The sequence below is a fragment of the Cricetulus griseus genome, chromosome 3 (genome assembly GCF_003668045.3).
Source record: "Cricetulus griseus strain 17A/GY chromosome 3, alternate assembly CriGri-PICRH-1.0, whole genome shotgun sequence".
Taxonomy (NCBI): domain Eukaryota; kingdom Metazoa; phylum Chordata; class Mammalia; order Rodentia; family Cricetidae; genus Cricetulus; species Cricetulus griseus.
The window spans coordinates 141,479,839-141,503,784 of NC_048596.1; the positions used below are offsets into that span (position 1 = coordinate 141,479,839).

A 23,946-nucleotide genomic window follows, 5' to 3' on the forward strand; every position below is an offset into this window, starting at 1 on the left:
AGTTAGAAAAATAGGAGGGGGATTGTAACTGGGGATGAGGGAGGACAATACAGAAATGGGAGGGAGGTGTGCTAAATATAACATTAAGGATGTTTGGAAAAGCTATAGGACATCAGAACTTTTTATATTTATCTAAAATTACACATAATACACAAGTGTATGTTTATGGTTTAAATAAAATTAAGACACTTAAAATGATAATGCTCCCCTAACAAGCCACAGAACCCTAGTTCCAGGCACGAGAAACTTCCTTTCAAGCTGTTGGTAAGGGTGTCCAAGAGACTTCCAAAACAATGTAGTCTATTACTGTTGCCCTTGGCTGCCTCCCAAAGTTGAAAGTTAATCATTGCTGAAGACTCAATGGACTTTGGATAAAAGAGTCCCAGTGGCCTAGCTTTCATAGTATAAGAAGCTGCTATGGAAGCTACTAAAGTAGGAAAGCAATGAATGGTACAATCCCAGGTGAGACACCCAGGAACCACAAGAATGACCAGCAAGGCAAGATATCCCCCAAAGGTGCAACAGTGGCAGTTATAGCATGGTGCTAAGCACAGCTGTCTTTAAGATCTTAAAGCTAGATTTTAAGACCTGTTCATCAAGAAGAAAAATCATGCCACCTATTCATGACTGGTAAGATCATGGATCTGCATTCTAATAACTTAAGCTTATAGCCACAGGTAGTTCCGGCTCTCACCCCCACCCCATTAAAAATGTTTTTTTTTTTTTTGTTTTTTTTTGTTTTTTCAAGACAAGGTGCATTGCAGGAATCTACAAGCAATCAAAATGCAGAGAACTGATCATGGGGTTGTTAACCCCAAGTGAAACATCCTAAAATCAAAAGCCTATATTTGTTAAAATGAAACTAGAAAAGAATAAATTAAATTAAAAGAGTTAGTACAGATTATAGCAGACATCAATTGGGGGGGGGGAGGGTGTAGGGGCTGGAGGACCAGGATGGATAGTACAAAGTTGTTGAGGAAAAAAATACCAAATCTCAAGTCAAACTGAAAAAAACAGAACTGCCAATAAAAACTGAGGATGACAAAATCCCTACAAAGTCTACAAATATTATACAGAAAATAAGAAAACTTTGCAACCAACTTTACACTAGCAGTTGTAACAAGTTCCATCAGAGACATAAAACCCACCAGAGAATTAGTTATCTGTTAGGATACTAAATGTATAGTTAAGCACATGCAGAAGACTACAGGCTCACCTGTTTTTAATTCTATTGAAATCATAATCCTACACAAATTTAAAAGATACATTAAAAGAAAGAAACACTAAGCATATAATGTCATCAAGCCAGGAATACACTGACAACAAAAGCTGGACAGAGACATTCTAAGAAAAGCACATACCAGTTATCACCTACAAACAGGATTTATAAGCCTTTGTTAATCCATTATTAATAAAACCATTAGCATTATATGTAATGGTATCAATTTATTAATATCACATGATAATATTGGTATGATGGTATTATTAAAATTTTATTATGTATGGCAATGAAAAAAACACATCAAAATTTGATAATGTGGATGTGGCTAAAGCAATTGTAAGTGGGAAATTCATAAAAGCTTATATTTAAAAAAGAAAAACTTTACATTAATTATCCATAACATTCTTTTTTTATGTCCTGCCCCATCTATAGCAGTCTTAACAAATCAAAAAAGAGCAAAATAAACCTAAAGCACAAAGGAGGAACTAATGAAGGTGAGAACAGAAACCAGTAAAGCTGAAAATGGAACTACAAATTAAGGCTTAAGTCTCGTTACAAACATTACTCTGTATCCTTCCTACTTAAGACCCTGGGACAGAGGCCGCCCTCTAAATCAGTATACTCTTCTTGCTCAAGATCTCAACGTAAAAGCCTCTGCTTCCTATGTGTTGGTGTACTGAATTTGTCCCTCTACCCTTTAGTGTTCTTATATTGGGCATCAAACCCAGGGCCTTGTGCTTGCTAGGCAAGTGCTCTACTACTTAAATACATGTCTGGCCCTTCCCTCCATTCAAATAAGCAGAGGCTACTCATAATCTAGAGGAACATACAAGTTGAGCTCACAGCATCACAAGTAATGATCGGGCAAGAGCCACAGTATTAACAATTTCCTACAGAAAGACCCTCTGGTTACAAGATGGAAAGCAAGGTATTAATCAGTCTCTGACAGTACAAAGAATTATTCTGCCAAAAGTATATGCATCCATATGTTCCCTTTCATTTCCTATTATGGCAAGACTGCTGGACCTAGAACTCTAATGTTGCTAGATGTCAGGAAAATTCATACTCAAAATAATAATGATGACAACAGTAAAGAAGCCAAAGAATATCTAAACACACACATACACTTCACTACACACACAGAGAATGAGAGAGAGAGAGAGAGAGAGAGAGAGAGAGAGAGAGAGAGAGAGAGAGACTGGAAAACCCTACATAGTAGAGATTAGTTTTATTCAAGATGATATGCAGACTTGATGCAGTATGTATCAGAATCCCAGCAAGAGTTTTTCTAAAAACAGACAAGCTCACCCTAAGATCTATGTGAAAAGGCTAAAGAACTACAACAACTTGAACAATTTTGAAAATGGGTCAGAATAAGGTCTACCCAATTTAAAAACTGTAAGTGTAATACCAGACTATGTGATACCGACATAAAGGATCAATGGAGTAAAACTGAAACAAATATACACAAATGTGCTCCAATTATTTCTAATAAATTTTTAGGAGCAAGTCAGAAGAACAGCTTTCTACAGTGGGATAATCATTTTATATAAGCGAGGAAAAGGAAAACCAGTCAAAGTCTCAGATATTACACATGAACTACCACTTAATTATAAATCTTCCAGGAGAAAAAAACAAAACAGCAGGAAAAACCCTTAGGATTCAAGACTGAAAAATTATACCTCAGGTTTGACCACTCCCCAAAAAAGAAATCCTTAAGAAAAAACTAATGAATTAAGTTTTATCAGAATTACAAACATTTATGTTATGAAAAAACAAAATAAACAAAAGACACCCATAAAACAGAAGAAAGAATATACAGATCACATATCTAAAAATGAATGTGAAGCATCTGGTATATATAAAAACTCTAAACTTAACAGCAGACAAAAAAAAAATCCACAGTGAGAAACCATGGGGGGGGGGCATTATTAATGGTATATTTTTACAAAGATAGTAAGTTAAGCGTAATTAGTTACTTCTGCTGTGAGAAGAATTTATTTTGGCTTATGTTATGCAGGGAGAGTCTAAAACAACAGGGAAGCAAAGCAGCAGGTGGCAGGAGCAGGAAATAGAAAGAAGACATCTTCAACAGTAAAAACAAAGTAGAGAGAGAACTGGAAGTGGGGTGAGGCTGTAACACTCTCAAAATGCACGCACACTCTCCCTCTCAAAATGCATTCTCAATGGTTTACTTCCTCCAGCAAGGCTGCAACTCCCCATAATCTCCCTCAATGCTGTAACCAACTGGGGACCCAGTACTGAAAAGCCCAAGCCTATGAGGGACATTTCTCATTCAAACCACCATAGTAAGTAAGTAAGCATATCCATTAGTGAGATGCCATCACACACTCATCACAATGGCAAAACTAAGAACTGTGAACCCGGATCTCAAGGAATACTGTGAAATACTGAGGGTGCAGAAAGACTCGATGTCAGAGAACCAGGGCATTTGCTACAGTATACTATCTTCCATCTATGACAGGGAAGCTAGACCCATGAAATCTTAACAATATGGTCACCTAAACATATCAACATGACAACACATCAGCTGCATGCCAACACGAATGGGAAAAATCTCACAAGGCTCTACCACTCAAAGAAGCAATGGCTGCTGAGAGAGATTCAGTCTTCACCAGGGACCAGTCCCCTGATAGGTTATCCAATCTCAAGTGGTTAGCCCTAAACACATGTACCTATAAGCAACACTAAATGGATTCAGTAAGAGGGCGCGCGCGCGCGTGCGTGCGTGCGTGCGTGCGTGCGTGCGTGCGTGCGTGCGTGTAATAACTACTAAAGAAGAGTCATGAATGGGAGGGTGTGTGTGTGTGTGTGTGTGTGTGTGTGTGTGTGTAATAACTACTAAAGAAGAGTCATGAATGGGAGGATGAGAGCAGTTGAAGAGGGTGGGGGTAAATTGAGGTAAACACAGTACCCATGTATGAAATTCTCAATGAAAAATAAATTTATGAACAGTGCTTTTTGGACATGGCAATTCTCTCATGAACTCAGTAGCTGTGTGTGACTGCCTGCATGAAATTTGTCCAAGATCAATTGGGTTAATATTCTACCATGGAGTGCAAAGTGGTTCAAGAGCCCCCATTCTAAGTGAGGATCTATTGACAGCTGGTAGTCTCTGGGAGAGGGAGTCACTTTTCCTATTAGGTGGACCCCCACTTCAATAAACAGCTCCACGCCCAGAAATTATGTATAGATTGGCACAAATTGGGAGTCCATGGATCATTAAACTTAAAAAAAAAAAAAAAAAAAAAACAGGGAAATGGAAAATCTGGGAGGAGTTAAGGGGATGAACTGAGGGTGAATATGATCCAAACACGCTGTATCAAATTCTCTAGTAATTAAAATATTTTTTTCAAAAACAGTGAGGAGATGGGGAAAACTGGATTATTCATCCATTGCTAACAAAAATGTAAAAGAGTATTGTTACTATAGAAAACAATTTGGTAGTTTCTAATGGCATACACTTATAAAGACATTCTTGGGCATTTATATAAAGAATCAAAAACTTGTTTTCACTCACCAAAAAAACCTTGGTATCATAAAGAATGTTTATTTATAACAACCAAAAAAAATTTAAATGTCCTTCAATGAATGAATAAAGCATGAAGCATTAAGTCAGCAACAAAAAGTAACCAATTTTTGACACAAACAGCAATCTAAGATGATTGATTCTACAGGGTATCACATCGAATGAACGAAGCAGATCACACAAAGATCAGCTACCCAAATAAAAGGAGACAGAAGCTGCAAAGTAAAGAGATCATAATGGCCAGTCGGGAGGTTAACAGCAGCACAGCCTGTCTCACTCTATTGCACACGCCTAGGCTGCTAATGTAACCTACAAGAGGATGTCTGAGAAGATTTAAGTTGTATTACCTAAATAGGAAGCACCTAGTGGGTCTCTTGCTGTCTGGAAGAGGACAGGTTCGTGGACGGAAGGGGTGGCCACATCCACTGTCGTCCATGCTACACTATGAGATGACCCACAAGCCACTCGAGTGATCTTCTGCCCTTCCAGGCCTTGCACAAGTGTGGGCTTTCTGTTAACTGTGGTTGTGCCATTGCCCTGCTGGCCATGGTCATTGTCCCCCCAAGCATACACCTGTTAAGGGAAAAATTTACATTTTTCAATTTCACACATTTTTAAAAACACTTACTTGAAAATACATAAAACATATGTCATGTACTTTTAAAAACTGCATTTTTTTTTTTTTTTTTTTTTTTTTTTGGTTTTTCGAGACAGGGTTTCTCTGTGTAGCTTTGGAGCCTATCCTGGCACTCGCTCTGGAGACCAGGCCAAGACCAGGCTGGCCTCGAACTCACAGAGATCCGCCTGCCTCTGCCTCCCAAGTGCTGGGATTAAAGGCGTGTGCCACCAACGCCCGGCTAAAAACTTCACTCTTAAAGATAAAAAAAAGTCATTTCACAATGTAACAAAAGAGCATGAGCACATACAATTCTGAGGGGAAAAAATACCATGAAAATGCTTACAAATATCTATAAATGTTACTTAACATTATTCTAATTAATTTATCCTATTTTGGGTGGGAGACAGAGAATGCAGGTACATCATAGCTTTGGTTAAGTGCAGTAAATCCATCATACTATACATTGTAAAGAAAAATAAAAACACCAAGCTCATTTGCAAGTAATCTGCTTTTAGGTTTTATAGAGTATAACTCACTTCAGAATAAACAATAATATGTTAATTTCATTTCTGTAAACCAAATTTAAAATATTGCTCCATGGGCTAATAATGGCGTATTCTTCTCACGGCAATAAAATTAGTAATATCTATCAAATATTGTGTATTTCCAAAATAAAGTAGGTGTAGCCTCTATCTTTTAGATATAGCCTCTATTGTGGAGTTATAGCCTCTATTGTGGAAGTATAGCCTCTATTATGTAGGTAATAGCTTCTATCATGCATCAATTTTTTTCCCTAAAGTAAAAACTGCTAATAGCTTAGGGGTAGGAGTATTTTCAATAATTTTTATATTTCAGCATGGACTTCAAAATGGAAAGGATGGTTTACCAAGATCCCCAACTCAACCTGTGCTGACAATTAAGCAATGCACCAGTAAACAAGATGAACACTGCTCCATCTTAACAGCTCGCCATAAAAGCTCTCCAATATTAGGTTGGTGCAAAACAGATTACAGCTTTGGCGTATGAATTTTAAATCCTTGTAAGTTAATTCAAACATGCATTTATTAATCAAAACATGAACAATTACAATCAATAGATATATTTTTGCCAATAAAAACTAAGTTTGTTTGTTCATGTAGTATATAAATCGAAGCTGCATGATCTGACTGATTCTTAGAAATATTTTCTGCATCCTGTTGGATGTGGAAGTGTTTTCCCTGAAAGATGTTTGAAGCAGTGGCAGGTGGGTGATGAGAGTTCTGGTGGATGAGGCAAAAGATCACAGCCCAGCTAATTTGATCTTTGAATCACTATTTGAACAAAGAATTCATCTCACTGATTTGCTGAGCCTATTTCTCAGATGCAATGACTTGGGAAAGATTCAGAAAGCAATAATGGATCACACTAGCAGCACACCATCAACAATATCATGGCCTTTTTCTGTTTTGTTTTCTGTTTGTTTTGTGCATGTTTTGTTTTGGAAAATGCTTTGGAGTTTATTCTCTGTCTAACCTCCAAGCAGGTCACAGATGGCTGTCCTACACAATCCACTTTTCATCACACATCACAATCTAATCAAGAAATAGTTCCATTACTCATAGATCAAGACAAGATGACAATGTAAAACAATATTCTCTTCCTTTTGTACAGCTCATGAAGGACCCACTTCTGGAAAGTTTTTTCACTTTTCAAATTGCTCCAAATACTGAGAGACTGTAGAATGTTCCAAGCTGAGTTAGTTGGCAACATCACATGAAGCTCTATGATCAGCTTCCATGACTGTTGTCATCTGGTTATTGTCAACTCGGGATGCTCAGCCACTATGCTTCCCATCTGGAAAGCTCTCATCTCATTTGTAAAATGTCTTAAGCCACCACTGCACTGTCCATCTGTTCCTGGACCAGACACATGCCTGGTTTTGTGAATTGCTGCCACTGCTTTATGAGTCATTCTGAATGTGGGTAGGAAAATCACTAAAATTTGGTTTTTTGTCTAGTATCACTTCAACAGTATAAAATAAATGACAAGTATCATAGATATAGATAGACAAATGTGAATTAAAGTGATGTACAAGAGGGGTCGTTGAGATGGCTCAGCAAGTAAAAGTCATTGTAGCCAAGACTGATGATCTAAGTTCAATCTCCAAGACTCACATGGTGAAGAGAGGGAACCAACTCAAGAAAGTTTTCCTCTGACTTAAACATGTGTGCATATGCACACAGATAGACAGGCAGACATATACACACAGATAAAATAATTGTAAAAAAATAAAAATAATGTATAGTAAACTATTACTTAAGAATATATTTCAGTGGGGGGATAGGTATGAAAATTTGATTAGTAATTAAAGAATTTAAATAAAAAATAAATTAAAAAGAATATATTTCAGTAGCAAATGGCAAATTTCAATAACATAAAAATTATGATTACTTTTGCACCAACCTAATAGTAAAAATCATCTAAGCATTCCTGGAGTTTAGGGGTTATTTTTTGTTTTTACTTTCCTGGTGTGACATGATGAAAATGTAGCCCAGGCTGGCCTGAAACAACTCACTAGGTAACCTAGGCTGGCCTTCAGCTATTCCCCAGCTTCAGACTTCCAAATGCTGGGATTTTAGGTATACACCAGCACACCTAATCTGAGTATTTCAGTTCTGACAAGACAAGGCCTGTAACATGATGAACACACCAAGAGGACGCCTTCCCACAGGCACTGGACTTTACCTGCCCTGAGTCTGTGACTGCCAGGCAATGCAGGGCTCCAACCGCCACATGCACGATCTTTTTCCCTCTTAGTCCTTCCACCACCTGTGGCTTCCGCACATGCACATCAGAGCCGTGGCCCAGTCTAAAGTAGTCCCCTTTCCCCCTGAGAAGAAAGCAACAGTCCTAGTGTCATTACATGGTTACAATTTGGCAATGCTATAAGAAAACTTTAACTGCCACACACCTTCTAGAGTGGAGTGATAATGTCACATTCAGTACTCAAGATCCTTGATCTCTAAAACAATATAACATAATCCAAATCAACTCACACTAAACTGGCAGGGAAGACCTTTCATGCTGTGATATGCCATACAATAGGTCAGTTACTACAGATTTCTTTATAAACAGACTGAATAGACCACATTGTAAACTCCCCTCCCGAGTGCTATCTAGGATGTATTTCCAAGGATGGTATGGATACCCATTCCTTCATACTTTTTAAATAAGATCAGCTTTCACAAAACACAAATAGAAAATTTTTTTTCAGGACCTAAGGAAGTTAGAAGTCTGTTATGTTCTCCCTATTTCATATAGCTTCCAGTATAATGTAACACAGTTTTTAAGGTATATAGATCTCGTGCAAACTGGCTTACAATGTCTCTAGATTTCTTTACAAAACAAACCATAAGATCTTTCTTTTTCATAATTTTATCAGTAATCTCAATTCAACAATTCAATATAGATTTTTTTCCCCACAAAAAGATGCCAAGTGAGTAAAAAAGTAACAGTTCTACAAGCAGCCTAAGCTAGGCACAGAGCAAATCCAGAGCTCTCCACACATCCTGCCTTCAGCAATGACACCAAGGCAATTTACCTACCATGTCCACACCACTCCCGACTTGGTGAGTGCCAAGGAAAACTGAGCTCCACATTCAATCTGGCATACACCCTGGCCATTTAGTCTCTCAATGTTCTGGGGAATGTTACAGCCTTCACTTCCTCCTCGGCCTAATTTTCCAAAATCACCATCACCCCAGGAAAACACCAAACCTAGGATTAAAAAATAAATACCTCAGGTAAATACTTCCTAACATTCCTACCCAGCCAGTAACTTAGTATCACAACCAGCTCCTACCTTCATCAGTCAGAGCCAGGGTCTGTGCATCTCTGCTTCCACATGCAACCTGGATTACTCTGTGGCCAAGAAGGACTTTTACCTACTCGATTACAAATTTAAAAACAGAATGAGGCATGGGAACAGAGACCAAAGTCAATTAATGCTCATGTCTTTAAAAATCTAGACTTCAGCTTATCTTCACTTGAAAAATCAAATTGATAGTTTTTCTTATAAGCAATAAAAATATGTATAATCACCATTTTTGGCTTCAGCTGTGTTGTATTATCCCCATGTCCCAAACGGCCATATTCGCCAAGGCCCCAGGTGTACAGTTCCCCGCTGGATGTCAAGGCTGCACTGTGAGAACTCCCACAGGCAATGTCCCTAATGCGCTTGGTTTTCAGGGCCTCTATCAGTCTTGGCTTGTCACAGTTCCTAAGGCAAGAATAAATAACACTCCTTACCAAACATCTTTTCACAGAGATGGCCCATCTTTGGTCAACAAAATATATACATCACCCTAAGTATCAAACCTTAAAGGGGAGTATGTGAAACCATAGTGCATCTATCCAGGTTTTTAAAAATTAATATTTACTTCAATAAATAGTTTTTATCAATAATTTTCTGAAAAACAACTATGAAAAAATATACTATTCTTACTAGTTTCTCACTAATAAATAAGATTGAAGATAACAATCTTACATTCTACTGAAGTGTCCAAGTTTTCCATCATCGCCTTCACCCCACGAAAATACTTTCCCATCCACAGTTAAGGCTGTAGCATGCCGGCCACCTGCAACATTCATACAGGAGAAGGTTGCCAAAACGCAGTGTATAAAAAGTTCACAATTAGCTTACCCATTCTGCTTGGCATACAGCATGCACTCAATGTGTATGTGTTAACTAAATGAATAAACAGAACCATCACCATAGTGATTACAAAAGCTTTCGAGATGACATATATGCAAATAAATGGACTTTTAGTGATTACAAATTATTAAAAAATATTGTACCTGAGCCGGGCATTGGTGGCCACACACCTTTAATCCCAGCACTCGGGAGGCAGAGGCAGGCGGATCTGTGAGTTTGAGGCCAGCCTGGTCTCCAGAGAGAATGCCAGGATAGGTTCCAAAGCTATACAGAGAAACCCTGTCTCGGGGGGAAAAATTTTTTTTTTACCTGAAAAGCAGCAAGATAATAATGACAGTTAATGGAGCTACCATTACTTTAAATATATAAAAAGTCCAAACTTAGATAAAAAGAGTGAAAATAAAGACACTTATATAAGTAGGCAGAATGTCAAATGCCATGACAAATACTTTGGGGCAGATGAGACAGGGTTTCTCTGTGTAGCCTTGTCTATCCTGAAATTCACTCTGTAGACTAGTATGTCCTGCCTCTGCCTCCTGAATGCTGGGATTAAAGTTGTGCGCCACCACACATCAGCTATGCTTTTTCCCTGACACTGTCCCAGTACAATGCTTGGCCTCAGGTTATAGGCATGTGCTCTGGCTATATAGTCAGGGCTCTACAAACCACTGAGCTCCAAGGCAGTGGAGCAGATGGGGCTTCTGGTACCCAGTACTCACATTCTACTCTTTTTTTACCACCAGAAAACTCCATGCTATCAGAGGCAACAGCAAGTTCAACTCTAGAGAGGGGCTCATGGGACTAGATGAGCCAGAGAAGCCAGTGATCTTCACAGGCAGATGACTTACAGGTGGGCTCAGACCCTGCCCCCGGAGCTTAGCAGGGGGTAAAAGTAAATTCTTGTTTTGCATGTCAGTAGTATTGAACCCTATCCAGTACGAGTGTGAACTGAACTTGTATCTAGAGTTCAGTTCCATCCCTTAGGTGCCTATCACAGTGCTTCAGAATATTTCAGTGATGCCAAAGCTGAAACTGAAGGACAGCAATGAACTTGTTTGAAAATTAGCTTTCTCATCACTGAGAATTCATGGGTACTTTGGGGAATATGATGAAGGCCACTGGCTTTTCACAGTAAAGTAACATATTTAAGCAACAGAACTTTGTAGTTTCATAGCTGAAAAATGTTGGGCCTGAGGCAATCATTATAGGACTGAACACACTATCCTTTGAGAGGTACAGCCACACACCTGAAATGCCAACAATGATGGCTTCCAAAAAGCTTTATTAAGTACTAATAACTAACTCTTAGGCCACCCGAGGATTCATATCATCCACCTTTTCTTGAGTGGTTGACTAAAACTGGAAAAAGAACACAATGATACTTCATGGAGTTCCCTACGGGCCTCAGTCACCTACAGGAACAATAGGTACATCTGGCGAGTGCACACTGATGCTGGACTCGTACCTGAGTGAACTGCTACCTTCTTGACCACGTAGCTGCTGAGTGCTGTGATCTGCCGAGGAATAGGAACTGTCCCACTAGACATACCCAGCCCCAGACGGCCATTTGTGGCTTCTCCACAAGAATATACCTTCCCTTCCACAGTCACTGCAAGGAACAGTCAGAGGAAGTCTCAGTAACACAACATAAAAGCTACCTTTTAAATGTGTTAAAACATAATTTTCCCAGTCTTAGAATAATCATACCTGCAAACAAGCTCTTAGAACCACCAGCCACCTGAACCACATTCAGAGCAGACAGAGTCTCGGAGAATGAGGGAACCTTGATCTGGATAGGATTTTTTAAAGCAAAGGAAGAAAAAAGATAATGTTTAAACTGTTTAAATCCTAAGTGACCTTAACAGATAATATACAGAATTACAATTAATATGTGATTACCTTAGCCACAGGAGTCTTTAGCTCTTATAAATATAAACTATTTTAGGGATGAAAGAATACAATTAGATTTACCTAAAGTGGATGGGGGGGGTACACAATTAGAACAGGGGCTGGGGAAATGACTCAGTCACAAGGATTTGAGTCCAATCCCCAGAGTCCAATAAAAGAGCCAGGCATGGTGCCCTGTACTTATAATCTCAATGCCGGGGAAGAAAGGCAGCTGGATCCTTTAGAGCTTGCTGGTCAGCTGACCTAGCCTAATCAGTGAGTTTGGAACTCATGAAAGACTCTATCTCAAAAAAACAAAGTGGTGCCTAAGGAACACCATATACATGAACACATACCAAAAAGCAGCCAGCTGTTGGTAACACTTGGAGTCTGAAACACAGACATGAGCGGTCACACTTTCTACCTAGGTATGTGAACATTTCTTTACTAATAGGTATAAATGAAATACGTATGCTATGATTGAACACAAAATGCCCCCACAGGTTCATGTGTTTGAACATTTGGTCTCCAGCTCATGGCACTATTCTGGAGAATTGAAGATACTGTGGCAGGTGGGCTAGGTGGAGGAAATGATATACTTGGGGTTGGCCTTGAGTGTTAAAGCACAACACTGCCCATAACATTCTCTCTGCTTCCTGATCTGCTCAGGTGTAATGAGCAAGCTTCTGCCACCATGCCTTCCCCTCCATGACAGACTTCGTCCCTCTCAAGATGTGGGTGAAGCACATCTTTCTTTCCTTGAGCTGCTTCTTTGAGATATTCTGTCACAGCAACAAGGAAGGGTCAACAATACACAATATAAAGATAAAAATAAAAGGGCAAACTGCTCTTCAAGTAATAGCCTGTTCACTGTCTTTGCTCACATCTCTAAGTAACTGTATGCTAACTGGGCATGGTAGGACACATCTTTTAATCTCAAAGCATGGTATGCAGAGGCAGATGGGGATCTCTGTGATCCCCAGCCTGGCTTACAGAGTTAGTCCCAGGCCAGCTAGGGATGCATAATGAGGCCCTGTCTCAAAAAGAAAGAAAAGACAGAAAGAGGGAGGGAGGGAGGGAGGGAGGGAGGGAGGGAGGGAGGGAGGGAGGGAGGGAGGGAGGGAGCTTAAATGTTTCTGTTTTCCACTGTAGATGGATATGATTTAAATTAAAAATCTGGGTCTAAGAAACCCTTTATTATTATTTAGTGGTTTGTTTTACCATAAAGAATGGACTATAACCTGGAAATGTGAGGTAAAACAAGTCTTGGCCCAGATGAGACCTAGATCTAACTGCCAACAACCCCTGCAAAATAGGGATCTGGGGCCTTAGGACATAAATGTAATTTAAGGCTGCCCAAATAACAATAAAAATGTTCAAGTATGAACATGGAGGAGGTTCAAATAAATGAGTTCTAACAGTCTCTGCTTCTTGACAATACAGGTAACAGAGGCACACGACTGATGATGTCACCACAAAAAAAGTAAAAAGAGCACATTTCATCCAATGGAGGAGCTGTCTCCCAATACTAAAATCTAGAGAAAGGTGTCCTTTGAGCCTTCTCAAACAAGACAATAATGTACAATAAATTTAATCCTAATTCTAATGCTTTGTTATAGTTACCTATTTTTGGAAAATATCATCTTTTTGTAAGTAATTCACAAATTAGCCTTTAACACAACTATTTATTAAATCAAGTACAAGCACAGAAGCTGAAATATGGCTTTCCCTTGGTCCCAGGGCAGTGAAGGAAGGGACTGGAAGGAGGAGGGAAGGGAAACTACAGTCAGGATGGATGGATGGACAGACGGATGAATGGACAGACAGACAGACAGACAGACAGACAGACAGGCGCGCACACACAACACACACACACACACACACACACACACACACACACACACACACACACACACACACACACACACACTGACAAACAGACAGGCATGAATAAGGGGAGGGAGAATGAATAAGTCTCTACCCACAAGCCACTCCATGACAAGTGTGCACATTCAGGTCTATTTGTCCTGTTTCACTGTGCTCACAAACCATTTTCTCCATAAAAGCTATACCACCTCAGGCTAGAGAGATGGCTCAGAGGTTAAGATCTGACTGATCTTCCAGAGGTCCTGAGTTCAATTCCCAGCAACCACATGGTAGCTCTCAACCACCTGTAATTAGATCTGGTACCCTCTTCTGGCTAGTATGAATGGATACATGTAGGCAGAAAGCTGTATACATAATAAATAAACAAATCTTTTTAAAAAAGAAAAAAAAAAGCTATACTACCTCAAATATCCAGAAAGCAAAAAGTCACAATTTACTCATCTTTGTACCACTATAGAATTTTTACAGATTATTTTCTAAGTATATGATTTATTGTACTGAAGGCAAGATACAGTTATAATCTATAGTTTTGACCTATGTATGATCAAATCATTTCACGTATGTTTTAGTTTTTGCCGTAGCCAGAATACAACTATATCTAAAGGCGAAAAGCTGCTCACAAACTCAATCTGACAGAGTGTATTACTTTTGAAAAAAATAATTCAAAACTCCCATCTAGAAGGTGGAATTTAAAGAGCCTGACTTCTGTTGTGTCTCAGACAGAAACCACAGCAAGCATCACAGCCATAGGGAACAGGGTAAGTACCTTAGAGCCTTTGAGCCCACCCAGCTGGTCCTTGTCATTGAGTCCCCACACAAACACTTTGGTTCTTATTGTAGCTGTTGACTCCAACCCTGCAGTCTTCTTTCTAATAAGACTAGACATGAAAACAAAGGCAGGATTAAAGCTTATTCAGCACAAAGCATCTAACACACAAAACAGCATCTCCAAGTATTGAGCACATTCTACTATTTATTGATTTATTTATTGAGATTTGTTTATGTACATTTAGGTTTTGCCTATATGTGTATCTGTGTGAAGGTGCTGGATCCCCTGGAACTGAAGTTACAGACAGTTGTGAACTGCCATGTGGGTGCTGGGAATTGAACCAGGGTCCTTTAGAAGGGTTACCAGTGCTCTTAACCACTGAGCCATCTCTCCAGCACATTCTACTCTTAGACACTCTTGACAAGTTTTGCTTTAACACATAAAACTACCTATCTGTGTATGAGAAAGTGTTCCAGAGGGCTAACATTTCTACAGACATTTCTATAGACGTTAATCTGTTTTGTTTTTGTTTCTTTGCTTGTTTGTTTGTCTTGGAGATGGTGTCTCACTATGTAGCACTGTTTGGCATGGAACTCACTAGCTAAACTAGGCTGTTCTTTACACACTCACAGAGATATGCCTGCCTTAGCTACCTAGGTACTAGGATTATAGGTGTATACCACCACACACAGTAACATGTTATCTTTTAATAGCAGAATTTATATTTTAAGCTTTTCTTTTTGATGGAGAACATTCTGGTATCAGATAAATCAGTCAATCCCACACCATAAGATTCTGTGAGGCAAAGCTTCTATAATCCAGTGCATTATCTGCTTTCTTCCTAAACACAAAGTAACCATGACACTGCTTCACTGGCTCGAAACAAGTCCTATTTGTCAACAGGGTGCATAATGAACACAAATGGACCTATGAAGCCACTGGAGAAGTGTCCTAACAGGTTCTACCTAGAAGTAGCCTTTTGGCATTTATATTTGGGGAGAGGAGACTGGGGAAGTAGGGTGCTGTACCTAGACATCTGTGTGATCATTCTCTTTCTCAAAGAAAGAATTAAATAGATTTTACTATATGGTATTGGAGGTATTCTAGTATAGACACACGTCAAAGCAATATGCTACTGTCTTTCTTATATCTTCTGTCTACAACACAAGTTAGAAAGCCTCTCATTCCTGTGTTGCTACCTACTTTGCTGAACCCATATCCTAACCTGTCCTTGATGGTAGAACACTGAATCAACATCAGCCACAGTACTCTAGTTCTTAACTTGAAAAAGGCTCATAGTGCATAGGACAGGGTTTAGATTGTCTCAGCTGACACTTTGATGCCAAGTGCTAACATGATGCTTCTTTTACATTTTTTTTTCTTTTTTGACTCATTTTTACAAGGAATGGAAGATTCTAGAGTTTAGAAACTACCCTTTATGTAAATAGGTCTTTTAAAAAATAAATATTATATATCAATAAATATTTACATTAGGAGATCAAAACCCCATGGTATGGAAATAAAAATGTACAAAGGCTGACTTATCTGATATAAGGCAAAGTTGAACAAAGTAATATACAAAGTACCAAATTATCATGTAATAGATTTTTGGTCAAAAATATGGTTGGGAAACAAGTACTGATAATTCAGAGTATTCAATGAGTGGTATTATGTTAGATACTGAATGGTCAGCTAAATATAGTCACTGTGGACACATACAGTTTGGGTGCTAATTCTAAGACAGACTGCTTAGACTACTAATTAATCCAGATATTATTAGCTAATTAACAGTATTATTTGGGAATTTAAAGATGTACTCAAATGTCTCTATTTTCTTTTAGTGTATTCAATTTTTTTTTTAAATATTAATCACTAAGTTATGGTTACCTCACCTATATAATAGACATATTAATTATATCTGCCCCAATTCATTTTAGTGGCCACTAAATGAGAAAACATTAATTTACAATTCTTACATACATTGTAAATAATATATTTATTTATATTTATTTTATATATATTTATATATTTTTTATATTTATATAATATATATATAATATGCACATACTGTTTTCTTTCCAATGATTATGAAGAGGTTTTGAAATAAGGCAGGACAGCATATAAACCCAACACCAGCTAGTCCTGGAATAACCCAGCTCGCCCCACAGTTGCTGGCCCATTTGTGACTAGAGTGTGTGTTGAGCAGAGGAACAGATAGAGCTATTCTCTCTATCCCCTTATATCACTGAAAGTAACTTACAGCAAAGTGTATTTGGTCAACTGACTTGCCTCGAATGCCTATGGAAGGCTCTGGCCCTACTAGGAACCCAACATGGCCTTAGCCGTGTTGGATGGAGACACAGAAATTTATTTTGCACATGGTTTGTCTGAACAGTTCCACATGCACCAATTCATCTACAAAAGCACAACTTGGGAAGAAAGCAATTATCTGCAATGTTGCTATTAGGGCTGCAAATGACACACATGTCATGGAATAAACACACAAATGGAAGAATCTGCCACCCCTGACATATGCTACTCAATTGCTTTTGCCTGCCCACCCTGCTTCATAACACTGACTCTTCCTGTCAACATTCCACTGTAGCCCCTCAAGGCAGCCCGCAATACCCTTTCTTCCCAGCTCTAACATCCAGCTGACGCAGATGAGTCTGTCAAATTTCATTTTGCATGTCCACCACAGGACTCACCCACAGAAGATGCTCCACAGACATATGATGAATGATGACTACAGTAACAGTCATCACACCTCACATACAAAATCAGGAATAACAAGAAGTCATAAGATTTCACAGAAACCATACATAAGAGCCTCAAGACAATCTAAAGACAGTTGTACAACAATGTGCATGGACTTAATACCACCGAATTATGAACTTATAATTGCTGAAGTGGAAAATTATGCTTGGAATATTTTACCATAATAAAGAAAAAGTAAAACATTTAAGGTAACAGTAAAATAATTGGCAATAAAATATACCATACCACATGTTATAGCACAGAAAAGGAAGCTACAAGGATTTACACCAAAACAGTAAGTAACATATGTTTCAGGTTAAAAGCAAAATTAACTTTTTTTTCAACCATTAGTCTAAGGGTTATCTTTTCTTCAATGTTTTTTTTTTATGTTTTATTTTCTTGTGAGTTAATTATTTTTGAAAACTCAACTAAGGTATCAAACATCACAGTAGGCACAATGCTATCCTCATTTAGAGTAAACAGTTACGGCTATGAATGGGACAGAAGGTACACAAGCCCAGCAGTAAGAAGCTCTCACCTCCCAGTGCTGCCTTTGTCATCCTCCTCCTCCTCATTATCTGAAGCCAGAAAAGGAACTGCAGCCAAATCCTCCTCCTCAGCACGGATGCGTCCCAGCAGGATGAGACCGTGGATTTTACAGTCAATTCCTGAGCTCCTGCACTGTTTTATTGCAATCTCAATGTACCTGTGATACTGGATGAGAAAATAATGACTTCTACAGACTTCTTAGGACTCAAGAGACAGACACTGAGTTTGTACATGGATGGAAGACTACAAACTGCGCCTGTGATTTCATGAGGCTGGGCAGAAGGCGGCCAAGATAAAAGGCCACCAGTGGAGAAATAACAGAAAGAACTACAAAAAGCAGAAAGAAGGCAAGGTACGATTTTATTTCCTCCCCCAAAGAAGCCAGTTAGCTCATCTGGCCACACCAAGGAGCATAGTCAGAGCTGACCCCTGCCAGGAAGTGCCTTGAAGGGACTCCCAGCAGCCAGAAAAGCATGAGAGCTGCCCGAAGAGACAGTGTGGACTACTGGAAATTCAAACTGGAGGCAGAACTTCAAGGTAACTAGACCTCAGCAAACCACACACTAGAAAGAGATGGAAGAGTCTGAAACTTCCAACACTTAAAATCCTCTTTCCCTACCACTGCCTGAAGAGCAGGCAATCTCACAACTAAGCAGTGGAGATGTGGAAAGAATGCCAGAGTCTGAGCCAAGTCTATTTGCCTGATCTGCAAAAGAAAGGAAAGGGATCCTGGGGTTGAGAAATCCCACAAAACAAGTAAATCCAACCCAGGGAAGGGGCTGCAAAACCTGGAACATGGTGCGGCATCCGGTCAGAAGGACCAGATCCCAAGCTACACAACGTAGGGGAGCTGAAGCACATAGAGAGTATGAAGCTAAGATTTGCAACAGGCCCACCAGGCCATGAGCAAGGAGGAGATACAGAGCTTCCATGGAGTTTGTGGCAGAACCTGATGCAGTGTCCTGATGCACAGAACAAACAGGGACAGGCTCTCCCATACCAGGTTCAAGAAGCACTCACTGAGAACACATTGCCTTCTTTTTTATTCTATATGGCTTTTCATCATTAACTTTTGATTTTAGCTTTCTATTTTATACATATGCATTTTTTTATTTTAAAAATTTAATTCTTCCATATTTACATTCTTGTACCTTAAGTAGTCAACTGATAAACTATAATTTATATCTTGTTGGAAAAGGCTCTTAGGTTCATGCCTCTTTTCTCTAAATCTAATATGTTTTCTACTGTTTAAAAAAAAAAAAAAAACTCCAACCCATATACTTTTCTTCTTTATTTTCCCCCACAGTTCCTTCCTTGACTACTTAAAATGCTGATACTCTTTTTTTTTTTTTTTTTGTTTTTTTTAATGTGATACTCTTAACGCCTGTATGTTTGTAACATTTCCTCCAACCAGTACTCTAGTGTCCCAGTCTCCAAGTCTTACAGGGACAAGTGAGGAACACAGAACTCACTCCTACAGCTAACACTAGTATTACTGTCAAAAACATCACAAATGTTATTGCAGTCACATTTCCCCCTGAATATAAATCAGGGAGAATATAAACTCCTCACTTGCCAGGTGGATTTTCAAGAGACACAATAAATTCAGATTCTTTCTGCAAGTTATTTTATTACTTCTTCACTCATGAGTTCAGCAGTTAAAGCAAAGGATGTAACAACAAAGAAGCAATTTCAGTATCATAAATATCATCAGAAAATCTACCACTGAGGAAAAGATATTGGTTACAAATATGTGTTGATGTAAAAATTAACTTAAACCAGGCAGTGGTGGCGAGCACACCTTTAATCCCAGCACTTGGGAGGCAGGGGCAAGTGGATCTCTGTGAGTTTGAGGACAGCCTGATATACAGATAAAGCTCCAGATCAGTGAGGGCTACACAGAGAATGCTGTCTTGAAAAGCCAAAACCAAAACAAAAAAAAAAAAAAAAAGCGTTAACTCCAATCAAAGGTTTTTTTTTGTTTTTTTTTTTAAGAGTACTAAGAATATGAACCTATGCTTCTTACCAAAAAACAGTGAAAAGTAAAATAATCAGTTTTGTTTCTTTTCCAAAAGTAATTGCATAAAATAAGGTACTGAAATATGTAAATCATTTAAGAAGGAAAACACTGGGCTGAATGCTAACACATAATTGCCAACCATGTCCTACATGAAGTCACACAAAATGAAACCAGACTACTGACAACTCACCTCTGCACAGTCATTTAGCAGGGGCACGGTGGTGTCAGTTTGGTTGATATTAATGGTCTTTAGTTCAATTAGGTTATTTAAGGAATTTCCACCTAGGACAAAAAAAAATGTAAAAAGCAATCAAACAAACAATCTTTATTAAAGGTAAGGAGAAGCTTCTTTCTTTTAGTGTAAACAAATTCAATTACCTGACACCACAACCAAGGATGGCATGTAGCTACTGTCTGCTGGATCTACTATCATTTTTAATCTATGAACAAGAACATCTGGGAAAATCTCCAAACGAATCCAATGCTTTTTTAAAAAAGGAAAGAAAAAAACACACTCTTAGTTACCAATTTAAGTTACATTTAGCTGCTAAAAGTTATCATAGGGAGCTAGCATGGTGGCTCAGTGGACAAAGGCAGTTGCTGCTAAGCCTGATGACCTGAGCTCAATCCCAAGAACCTACATGGTAGAAAAACAACAAGTTCTGACCTTCACAAGTGTGTGTGCTCGACACACACACACACACATACACACACACACACACACACACACACACACACACACACAAAGTTAAAGTAAAATAAAAAAAATATCACTGAAGCCTGAACCTGAAGCTTTTAAATACAAATGAATTGTGAAAATCTTCCCTTACTCTGGAAGAAAGAACATCCCTCCCCACCACTTGCTGATTAGAGCAAAGTCTCACTCCAAGACTTATACACTTCTGATCAGGCTGATCAGGGTTAGTCCTTTCTTCCCTCTCCACCCCCCACCCCCCCACCCCCCACCCCCGCCTCTGAGATAGGGTTTCTTTGTGTATAGCCCTGGCTGTCCTGGAACTAGCTCTGTAGACCAGGCTGGCCTCGAACTCAAAGAGATCCACCTGCCTCTGCCTCCCAAGTGCTGGGATTAGAGGTGTGAGCCACCACCACCTGGCTGCAGGGTTAGTCCTTTTATACCAAGACTTGGTCACAGAAAACACTACAGTTGAGATAAAGAACATGGCCCCTTTCCACCACATCTGCCCTATTGGCACACAAGGTACAAACAGTACTACTGCAATCCCCAAAACTTATTTATATGTTAGAAAAAATTCTAACCAGAAGTATAACAGGAATCAATACCTTGTATATGAAAATATAAAAAATTGGTTACTTAATAAAACTGATCACTTAATAAAATCTGCTGTTCATAGTGTTTAAAAATCTAACAATAATACACAATATACTACCCTGTATGTTTAAAATTATTTATGAACTGAAATATAAAATGAGTGTTGAGGTGGGTATTAGCAAAGCTTAGGGTTCTTCAGTGCATTGCAAAGGTCTAAAATCCAACTTCTGAATAAGAGTGTTTAAGGAAACATCCCACAAACATACCTTCCCTTGAGACCCAGATGACTGCCAACAGGGCTCGCTGCCATCAATGAGACGAGAAGCCTGGTTTACAGATGATGACACATTCAGGCTCTTCACCATTCGGGACCAGCTGTCTAGCAGCATCCCAGGTTGACTGCTATGACATCGTTTCAGCTGTTTTCCAGAACGGCCACAAAAAACTGCAGACTGCCCTATTGCATGTGGTCAAACATAGGGTAAACACTTGTGAGACTAGACACAGTCTCCATGTTTGAGAAACCGAGAAAACTACACAGCAAAGAGCTTCTAATTATTTTATTTTTATTTACTTATTTATTTATTTATTTGGTTTTTCGAGACAGGGTTTCTTTTTTATCATTTTTTTTATTTGAATTAGAAACAAGATTGATTTACATGACAATCCCATTTCCCTTCTCCCTCCCTTCCTCCCCTACCACCCCCCCCAACTAAAACCCTACCTATCACATATCCTTTCTTCTGTTCTTCCTGACTCAACCTTTCTGCTCCCTCATGACCTCTGTATCCTTCCTCTTCTTCCCTTCTCATTCTCGTAGCCCCCTCACCCCGCCCCTCTTCCCATGCTCTCAGTTTGCTCAGGGGATCGTGACCCTTTCCCCTTCTCCAGGAGACAATGTTTTTCGAGACAGGGTTTCTCTGTGTAGCTTTCTCTGGCACTGGCTTTGGAGAGCAGGCTGGCCTCGAACTCACAGAAATCCACCTGCCTCTGCTTCTCGAGGGCTGGAATTAAAGGTGTGCACCACCAATGCCCGGCCTAACTATACTATTTTTAATGTATCTGTAAATTTAAAAAGAGCTAGTTAATACCAAAAACCTTTTAAAAACCTATCCAACAATATTATCAATTTGAGAGATGAAGTCTGTATAATGAAGTATTTCATTTCACTTAAATCTTTTTAGGTAATAATGAGCAATGTATTTCTAAACAATCTGTGTCAGTTCACAAAAAAAATATTCTTATTAGAAATGCTTTCAGGATCTAGTGGGACAGTGCTTGCCTGACATACTGGCATCCCCCAGAATCAATCTCTAGCACCACAAAAAGTAAAAATAAAAATACTTTTTTTTTTATAAATGTAGAGTTAAAGATCAACTTTGTAAAGTATTTATACATCCATTAATGGTAAATTGAGAAATTCAGCTACCCTTTCCCAACTAGAAGAATCAGACAGAACAAAGTAAATGAACCACTGTTTGAAAGTACCAGAAACAATGAGATACAAAAGAATTAAGGCCAGCATCTAAAGAAGGCTAGGGATAAATGGCCGTGTACAGAGGAGACAGCCTGGATCTGGCAGATCCCATTATTACCTATCAGAAAAGACCAAGAGGATTGTGAGTAGCCACAGAATACAAGCTGCATCTGAGATCCCAATAGGAAGTACAAAGGAAGAGTGATCTATGAAGTGATGTTAGGTTTGGGAGGTGCTCTCTTTTGTTTGTTTAATAGATTAATATACAACTATGTCAATCAATGAAAGTTGACAAAAGTGAGCTCAGATAGGTATTTATTGCTAATATTTGACAAAAATAACTATTTCTTCCCCCATTCTTTGAACAAAATGAAAATTAGGCCTAAACTGACTCCAGAAACAATTTTTAAAATACAAGGGCCAGTGGATGGTAGTTACGAGCACTGGCGGCTCTTCTAAAGGACCTAGGTTTGATTGCTAGTACCTATGTGGTGGCTCATAGCCATCTCTAACTCGAGTCTCAGAGGATTTGATGACATTTTCTGGCCTCTAAAAGTATCAGGCATGCACATGATACACACAGATACACTTGCAGTCAAAGTAACCATACACATAAAATAAAATTATTTATTTGAAGGACACAAGAAAACGTAAGTTAAAACACTGGAAGAAAAAAAAAGAATAAAAAGTAGATTCATAAAGACTTGGAAGGAAGGAAGGGAGGGACGGAGGGAGGGAGGGAGGGAGGGAGGGAGGGGGAGGGAGGAGGGAGGGAGGGAGGGAGGGAGAGAATACACGTAGCCTGATAGTTGTGGGATATTGTACACTGTGTGAAGGTGTATTGCAGTGATTGGTGTAATAAAAAGCCGAATGGCCAATAGCTAGGCAGGAGGTATAGGTGGGATTTCCTGGAAGAAAAAGGAAGAGGAGGAGTGATCTAGGTGTGTAGGAAACGCCAAAAGACACAAAGAGGAAACAGGAAATGCCAGATGGAAGAGAGGTAATGCCACATGATAGAATGCAGATTAATATAAGTGGGTTAATTTAAGTTATAAGAGCTAGTTAGGAACAAGCCTAAGCTACAGCTCAAGCTTTCATAATTATTTTATATGTATGGTCTGTGAAAGGGTCGTTAGACAACCCAAGGGTTGCGACCCACAAGTTGAGAACCACTGATGTAGGGGTATCAAACTCTGGTCATGAGTTTTGCCCAGCTAGAGCCTAT

General features: G+C 39.0%; 1 protein-coding gene across 4 annotated transcripts in view; it reads right to left on the reverse strand.

Annotated features, from left to right (window-relative positions):
* The window catches only part of Herc2 (HECT and RLD domain containing E3 ubiquitin protein ligase 2), a 175,960-nt gene that overhangs the window by 47,384 nt on the left and 104,630 nt on the right, over positions 1-23,946 (reverse strand). For all 4 annotated transcript variants that reach the window (XM_027404742.2, XM_035442481.1, XM_027404741.2 and 1 more), the window contains 13 exons: positions 21,511-21,701; positions 20,332-20,437; positions 20,144-20,235; positions 17,923-18,098; positions 14,625-14,736; positions 11,792-11,873; positions 11,550-11,693; positions 9,917-10,007; positions 9,472-9,649; positions 9,233-9,314; positions 8,976-9,147; positions 8,116-8,260; positions 5,120-5,345 (listed from right to left, as the gene is read on the reverse strand). In XM_027404742.2, coding sequence (XP_027260543.1) covers positions 5,120-5,345; positions 8,116-8,260; positions 8,976-9,147; positions 9,233-9,314; positions 9,472-9,649; positions 9,917-10,007; positions 11,550-11,693; positions 11,792-11,873; positions 14,625-14,736; positions 17,923-18,098; positions 20,144-20,235; positions 20,332-20,437; positions 21,511-21,701 — 1,797 coding nt within the window. The remainder of the gene's footprint in view (positions 1-5,119; positions 5,346-8,115; positions 8,261-8,975; positions 9,148-9,232; positions 9,315-9,471; positions 9,650-9,916; positions 10,008-11,549; positions 11,694-11,791; positions 11,874-14,624; positions 14,737-17,922; positions 18,099-20,143; positions 20,236-20,331; positions 20,438-21,510; positions 21,702-23,946) is intronic.